At 46.6% G+C, this 8,670-nt stretch overlaps 1 protein-coding gene across 1 annotated transcript in view; it reads right to left on the bottom strand.

Annotated features, from left to right (window-relative positions):
• UQCC1 (ubiquinol-cytochrome c reductase complex assembly factor 1) overlaps positions 1–8,365 on the bottom strand; it is a 52,800-nt gene extending 44,435 nt beyond the window's left edge. Inside the window, exons 1-3 of the mRNA XM_082065269.1 lie at positions 8,308–8,365; positions 4,589–4,693; positions 2,125–2,229 (exon numbers count right to left, since the gene is read on the bottom strand). Coding sequence (XP_081921395.1) covers positions 2,125–2,229; positions 4,589–4,693; positions 8,308–8,331 — 234 coding nt within the window. The 5' untranslated portion in view covers positions 8,332–8,365. The remainder of the gene's footprint in view (positions 1–2,124; positions 2,230–4,588; positions 4,694–8,307) is intronic.
• Between the last annotated feature and the right edge of the window lie 305 nt (positions 8,366–8,670).

Here is an 8,670-nt window from a genome sequence, read left to right on the forward strand (position 1 = left end):
ACAATGACACCTCACGGTAACTCCACAGCCCCGCTCCAGCCAGGCAGGGACAGGATTTGCTCAATGCAGAACTCATGCCCCAATAACCACTCATATTCTCCATAGGAATTAAAATCATCCTAAACCACAGTGAATCTAGGCAGCTTAATTTTACTAAATGTCTGTTATCTACAAATGCATTATGAAGTCTCTCTCAGTACAGATTTTTCATTACGCAGAAGTTGCAAACCAAAATTGCATTGATTCAACTGTTGTTAGCTCATCACCAAAAATGACTGAGTGTAAAACAGACTTTTGGTAAGAAATGCCGTGATTCTTCATTCTTCTGCAAGTCTGCCTGGACTGGCTCAGGAGATGGAGGGGGGACTGAAGCAGCGAGTGTGTGGTTCAGCCTATGGGCACAGGTATGCAGTTCATCCCGCCAGCGCCAGGACTGCAGCCAAATCAACTAAACAGTCCTACAAGTGTGTAGAAAATTACATCTAGACAAGATCCAGAAAAAAACTTCAAAAATGTGTTTTATAACGCACTCAAAACAAGCTCATCGGGACACTGAAAGGGACCTAAAGCCACCTCAGGCTGACTTTCCTGCTCAATACCTGAAATGTAGCGCTCAAGCTGAACAATACTCTTAATTTTGACACCAAATACAAAAATGAAACAACTGGAGCTCACCATTAATTCTAAACCATTTTCCTATCAGGAGTGCATAGTCAAGTTCGTATTTCAAAGACAAGTAAGTATTTTCCTACTTGAAATAACGAGGTTGCAGTCCAAAAACCTACCTCAAACCTTACCTACGCTGCTGTAAACTGCTTCCTCTCTGGTCGTAAATCCTGCCTGGCTACTTACACCACGGTTTTTTTAAGAAGGAAGTTTACAAATTCATCCTTCAAGCTTTGCAGCCCCCCGCCAGGCCCCTTCTAATGCAGCAAAAGCAAGTCTGACCCCTGCCTTGCGGATCGTCCCGCCACCCCCTGGCTTGTCACCCGTTGCTCTCCCAGTGATCCTTGCGCAGGTACAAGAGGGGGGTGCAGGCAGGCGTAGGAACAAGGGGTACACGCCACCTTTGAGAGCCTGGGTACTGTTCTTGGCTCTGGCCATGGTAAACTGTACAAGCCACTTTGTACACTTCAGTCTCCTTGCCTGCAAAATGTTTGGTTTACCTCACCAGCTGAAAAACACCAAAAAATGGACTAAAAAGAGGAAAACCTTTGGTTAAGAAGTAGATGCAAACAGCAGCTGGGTTTTTTTTCCTTCCACACATCTCCTCGTTTTCCTTTGTTTTGTCTATCCACGTCAAAATAGCTGATTTAAAATACATCTATTATTCACCTGCACGAGTAAAATAGACGAGATTGACAGCAAACTGGGATTGCAAGTTTCACCCACGAATCCCTAACTGTCTTCTTCCTTCTGTCCTCTCATTTCTCATACACACATTCCATTTTGCATTTTCTTCACACTGAGTTAACAAGAGCAGGATCAGGAAATGTTTAAGTTGAGAGATGCTGACGCCCTTGGATTAAGGGCTAAACTAATCTTACGGAGATGATTCATGCTCCAGAAAACTTCCATCGCAAGACAAAAGACGATAAAGGTAACAGAGACCACAAATTAACAAAATAGTACAGATGAACAGTAAATAATTACACAAAAATTAGTCATTATTAGTAGACTGCATGACAATTTTCAGTGTTTAGCAAACAGCAAAGCTGTCGTTACACATTATTCCCAAGGTACATGTCGCTTCTAACATGTACGGACAACTTCTGTGTTACCCTTTTTAATGGTAATAAAGGAACATCTGCCCCCCACCTCAATAATTATTCTCCTTCACTTAGTTTCTTTCCTCACTGGAAAGAAGCCCCCAGGCTTCTCCTTGGAACCTACACCCCAGATAACCCGACAGCAACTGCATTTCCCATGCCAGTGCTTCATTTGCTGGAAAGAAACAGGACACACTTCTCAAATTATCATACCCATTGTTCATGCTATATTTAAACATTTTATATAAAGGATCAATCATGTCTTACGTGTTTTGAAATGAGCTTTGTTACCTCTATCTGTATAATCCCTGGCACAATGTGCCCCCCGACGATAAAACCATCAAACTCTTCTAACCTTATTTGTGTTGTAAAATGATCTGTTTGGCTGTGTAATGGCTCCGTTGGCTGGAATCAATCCACCACAGGATTTCGACAGTCGGAACTGGTCAGCCTGGCGTCTCTAGTAAAAATTATAAAAGAAAAGTAAAAAATGAAAGAAACATTAACAAGTAAACACTTAGCTTCACACCAACTACCCTTAGTTTGCTTCCACATCAATTACGGTTCTGTCTAATCCTGAAAAACTTCATATCACAAACAGCACAAAGTTATGATAATAACACGAAGTGGTTGGCCATGGTTCATGCTGCACTCCACACGTTTTCTAGTGCTCTGCATGTGTACTGTTGGAATAGACTGGCAGAACACTTCACTCTCAAAAACCATGGGCTATCCACTTTCATTTTCTCAGCCAGTACTTCTCATTATGGGTTTTGCTCTTAATGAAGAATAATTCTTTTTCCTGTCCTTGCAGAGAAACAGTTTATGCTACTCTTATCTACGACTTTATAGTTCATTCAATTGCCTTTGTGCCAAGACTTGAGCAAAACAAATAACAAGGTAAAAACCACCACTGTAACTGCAATAGTTTCACAGCACATGATCCGGATCACAGAGCTACCGCAAAATAAAGAAAACTATTGAGTAGGAGTGAGTGGGATCTCCAGGGAAGAAGCTGCACACTGACTAGAGCACCTCCCATAGCCTCCCAGCACACCCACATCACCAGTGCCTTATTTATTCATAAATTCAGACATAGGAAATATACTGCTTTTTTAAGAGCAGTCACCCCCAGTATTTCGTGAATCTACTGGCGGCTCGGAGTAAGATCAGCTCTATCAATCACCTTCACAACCGCTCATATCCCTCTCTACTCCAAACATTATACAATCACAGAACAGTTTGGGTTGAAAGGACCTTCCCAGCTCCCCAGTGCCCCCCCTGCCATGACAGGGACATCTTCACCAGCTCAGGGTGCTCAGAGCCCCGTCCAGCCTGGCCTGGGATGTCTCCAGGGATGGTTCAGCCACCACCTCTCTGGCCAACCTGGGCCAGGCTCTCACCACCCTCAGGGGCTATAATTTCTTCCTCATGTCCGGCCTGAATCTCCCTCCTTTAGTTTAAAACCATCACCCCTTGTCCTGTCCCAACAGGCCCTGCTCAAAAGCCTGTCCCCATCTTTCTTACAGTCTCCTTTTAAGTACCAAAAGGCCACAATAAGGTCTCCCCAGAGCTTCTCTTCTCCAGCTGAACAGCCCAATGCTCCCAGCCTGTCCCCCAGCAGAGCTGTTCCAGCCTCGGATCATTCCTGTGGCTCCTCTGGCCCCTCTCCAGCAGCTCCATGTGTGTCCTGTGCTGAGGACCAGAGCTGGACCAGCACTGCAGGGGGGTCTCACCAGAGCGGGGCAGAGGGGCAGGATCCCCCCAAACCTGCTGCCCATGGGGCTGGGGATGCTGCTCAGGATACGGTTGGCTTTCTGGGCTGCAAATGCACAATGACGGGTCACGTCTAACATTTCATCCCCCAGTGTGCCCAAGTCCTTCTCCTCAGGGCTGCTCTCCATCCCTGCAGCCCCAGCCTGGACTGATACTGGTGGTTGCAGGACCTTGCAGTTGGCCTTGTTGAACCTCATGAGGCTCACATGGGCCCACTTCTCAAGCTTGTCCAGGTCCCTACATGGTATCCTACTCCATATGGATGATGTTTTAACAGTATGGTTGTGCAACAAAAGTACAGACAATTTTCCCAGGACTGGAAGGTCTTATCTGAGAAAAGACATTCAAGCCAAAGAATCTACAGGTAAGTTAATTCTGTAAGTCATGGCTCTTGATATGAGTTTTAAGATACAGGAAGACAAAGAAGAGCCTTCATGTCCTCTCATTTTATGCAACAAGGAAACACCAAGAGATATACTCTAATTCTGTCCAGACAGCCTGCACCTATTGCCATTTTCTACACATTTTTCACCTCTTTATCATCAACTGCTATTACACGATATTCTAGTTAATTTACTACGGATAGACACAATCTGACACTGTGCATGCTGTTGCAGAACTGAAAGCACAACTGCAAAGCTGCATTTGCCACTGAAACGACACGACTTCATGTTCTGCCCTGCTAGGTAACATACCCAGAGTACTAGAAAGTCCAAGGTTATTGTACAGTGGAGACTTTCTATGAAATAAAGTGCTGGAAATTACATGCAATCATTATTAGCTTTGGAAAAAATGACACCTCCATTTGGACTTCTGCATTTCATCTACTTGCAACGGGATCATTTGGATCCATTAAAAGACTACCCAGCTGGAATGAAGACAACTGAGCTCACTCTTTTAGCAGCAGAAGGCTTTCCAGTTGCCTTGATATTTCAGGAACACACAGACAGCGCAGATATCACTTTTGGAAACCGCTATTTAATAAGCATGACTTTTTCATCCCAATTTAAACTTTTTACACACTTTAATATACTGATATCTACCTGGGAAACAGCACAGAGCGTCCGTCTGCGCTGGCCTGGGGTTGCGGTTGTGTGTAACAATCCACCGCAGGCTGCGATCCAGTGAGCGACTCCAGTCTGGCAGCTCTGGAACAGAGAGAGCAGCAATGAAGAAAAGGACCCTAATGCTCAGAAACGGTTTAACTGTCCTCCTGCTGCCACGAGTTTTATTCATTTATACAACAATCCTCAGATTAAACTCCCAACTTGTGCTTGACAGAAGTATAAATTTTGATTTTAAAAAAGTCTTGCCTTCCAGTACAAGCGTGCAACCCAGGTGTGATGGCAGAAACAGACCGGGCAAAGGAAATGGCCGGCTGTCTACATCGTAAAACTATACCACAATGTTTATATCTATACAATAAATTCAAATGCTTAAGAAGCATTCCGCGATTGAGCAAGCGAGCTCTAAAAAGCCCACATCCAACTCTCAGCTTTTACACATCTTTCTCTTAACTCTACTCAGGCGCAGCTCAGAATTTCAGTATTTCAAAAACGTGTATTGTCCCAATAAATTTAAGTGAAAATAATTATTTTCTGTAATGAAAATGCCAGGTAACATGGAAAAAAGGCAGAGTTCTCTTTGCCTGCCCTTCCTTTGCACCTTTCATTTGCTGCAATATTCAAGTTAGTACAATATTTGCCACCTCCATACATGTTCTACATTAATACTGTAAATAATGTACATATCGTCAGAATAATAAAAATGGCTTCGTTTTCAATTGGCTACAAGGATGACTAAGAGATTGAAGCATCCAATATATAAGGAGACATTTAGATTTGAGAAGGCTCCAGGGGAATGTTAATGGTTTGTATAAATCCCCGATGGGGTGGGCAGCCCAGTGACAGGACAGCGGGAGACCCGCACGTCTGCCCAGGGCTGGGGGAGCAGAGACAAACCGGCTGGAGCTCCTGTCCCTGCGGTCCCTGCTGTGCCCCCTCGGCTCCTCACACAGCTGCACTTCTGATCCGTTAGGGAATGCATCTGGGTTTTTAAAAGCTGCGAGGGGACAGACGCACTGCCACAACAAATGGGATCAGTCTTCGCTACTGCAGCAAGGCTACATAGTTCCAGCTCTTTCTCCTTAACATCACTGTCCAGCAAGTACAATTATGAAAATGATAGATTTCTATCCAAAAAGACATTTCAGCTGAGTACCACAATGTACTTCCAGTGCTCTGAGATAAATAGTTTAACAAACAGCGACGTGAGAGAGAAAAATCACCTTTTTTTATAACTAATTACTACAAGATTCCAAAGCACTGACAGAATTCTTCTGAGGCTTTATCTCTGAGGCAAAAAGGAAAGCACGCCTAGGCTGCAATATGTCTTAGAGCTGGAATATACTGGGGTTTATAGCTGTGGAAAAGCACTGCTGCAACACAACCAGACAGAGACATACAAAAACAAACAATGAGCATACCCACATTTCAAAGGTGAGATGTGATAAATAATCAACTAATAAAGAAAACAGCAAAAGCAGAAAGCAGCAGAGAAGCCGAAAGTGAACGCAATGAGCCAAGGAATCTTCCCAAAGCCAGCACCACCGCTCGCAGAACACAACTCTCCTTTCAAATCACAAGTGCTACTTTTACATCTCCATTTGGCTGCAAGAAAATGTACCAAGCACAAAGTGCACAGGATTACTCGGGAATAGTCTGCAGACAGCGCAAGCACCTCCTGCCGACAGCTGCTTTGTCAAGACGAAGGAATATCACTGTGGTCTTCTAAATCCTCCTGGAAACCATTAGGAAAGACTCACATAGCAGACAAACTAATCAGCAAGATCTCTTCTGAGGTAAAGAACAGTTTTATTAACAGCACTACTAACTGGTAGGGCCAAAATGTCTGGACGATAATCAGGACTGTACCATACGCTGTGAGATCCTGAGAAGGCTTGAAGACAGAAGAAAAGAAAATCCGTCCTTATTTCCAGTCGGAAGAAGAGACGCTGGAAGTCTGAAGATTTATTTTCATATGATTAGGCAGCTGTTAAATTCTAATACAAAAGCAGATGCTTGGAAATGCCAAGAATCAGCAAAGCTCGAGCTGAAGCACGCTGCTGCTCTCAGATGTCCCATTACCCAACTGCATATTCCCTCCACTTTCTACAGCTCAGGTGCTTCTCTGATCACAAAGTAAGGCACTTCAGATCACAAAAACAGCCAACAACTACATCTCCTCCCATCCAAAGAGAATTTTTCGTGACTAGGCTGAAAAGTTGAATCAGCTTACTTTGCATATAAATGCCAGAAACAGCCAGGAAATGAGTTGTCCATGGACAGGTAAGCCCAGGAGACAAGTCCTTTACCTTCTGCAAGGTTTTCATTGCACACCAACCCCTGGGGGTACAGCTCCACAGAGCTGGACCCATCTGGTGACTCTCTACCACCCTCCCTGCTCCCCTCCTGCCTGGCTTCCCCCTCCCTTTTTGCTATGATTGCTTAACATACTAAAACTGCAGAATACTATTTTTCTGTTACCACAGTCCTGCTGCTCCAGCATTTACAGCTCAGGGGCACAAAAAACTGCAGGAGGAGGCGATGGTAGGCCAGCAGTGCAAAGACATGAGCAAGAATGAGCAGGAATAGGAAGAGGCAGCAGGAACTCCAGCTCATTGCAGTTGCTGAAGGGCAGGCTTGCTCCCGGTTGCTTTCAGCTTGAGAGCCAAAAGGGCAGGGCTGGCCACACCTGTAAAAACCACACCTGAGACACCAGTTCCAGGAATATAGTGGATTAACTTCACAGAACCACAGAACAGTTTGTGTTGAAGGGACCTTCCCAGCTCCCCAGTGCCCCCCCTGCCATGAGCAGGGACATCTTCACCAGCTCAGGTTGCTCAGAACCCCGTCCAGCCTGGCCTGGGATGTCTGCAGGGATGGTTCATCACCACCTCTCTGGGTACCCGGGCCAGGCTCTCACCACCCTCAGGGCCAACAATTTATTTCTTGTAAGTTGGTGTTGCCCTCAGACTAAAGGCCGTTCATCTTCCTGATGAGAATCTGCCTCCAGCTTAGAGCACCGGCCATCCCTGTATTTGTGTTGTGACTGAATACCAGACCCAGGCAGAGTTCCCTTCTCTAAAGTTTATGCTAAAAGCAGCATTCTGCTGCAAAGACTTTGAAAGCTCATTCAAAACAAAACACCACTAATGCATGAGAAGGCAGTTGTGTGACTAGTAATCCACTCTCATTCATAAGAACCTGATCTCTTCCCTGTAACAGAGAAAGCGGAATCTTCACATTATCCTTTCAATCAAGCACCTCTGAAGCGAGAAGGGAATCTCCCACAGTAGCAATCCCCACCCCACGGGGCCCAAAGCGACGGCAGAGGCACCAGAATGAAAAAAAGAAAAAAAAAAGAAAAAGTTTCTCAAGCCCAAGCAGGAATGCTAAAGCCTGGCCTAGATCTTATGTAAAGACAAGCTATGAAGGAAACGCCGCTCGCCCAGCGGAGGCACAGCCGGGCAGGGGCCGCGGGGCCTTGGGGAGGCGCTGGGGGCCATGGGGAAGGGGCCATGGGCAGGGGGGCAGGGGGGCAGGAGGAGGCGCTGGGCGCCGCTCCCCCCGCAGCCCCGCGGGCCGGGCTGTGCCTCACGCACGCTGTCTGCTGAGAGGCCCCGCCGGACACAGCCCGCGGGCAGGCCCGGCCGCACGGGGCTGCGCTGCCGCACCGCCGCTCGCCCCGGGCGGACACTCACCGCGGCCCGCGCCAGCGCCGCCATGGCTCCTCCGCACGGCTTCCGGCGGCGCGGCGGGCTCGGCCCCGCCCCTTCCGGCCGCCACCGCGCGTGCGCGGGCTCGGAGCGGGCGGGGCCGAGGCACGGGCGCTGAGTCCCGGTCGCCAAACGCCGTGTGCTGGCATGGGCATGAGTCAATCAGAGCAACAGGCTCATTATCACCGGCCAACCAGCCTCTTTCGCCCGCTTCAGCATCCTCCTCATGCTCTTCCTCTTGTCGGAGTCCTAGAAAATAAAATACTCAATTACTAAAACACTGTAATACTAGTTTATAAAAACATCAGTCTTGTAAACCGAAGAATGAAGGTTATACCCCTTCTGAGA

This window comes from Streptopelia decaocto (genome assembly GCF_964273445.1).
Source record: "Streptopelia decaocto genome assembly, chromosome: 14".
NCBI lineage: Eukaryota > Metazoa > Chordata > Aves > Columbiformes > Columbidae > Streptopelia > Streptopelia decaocto.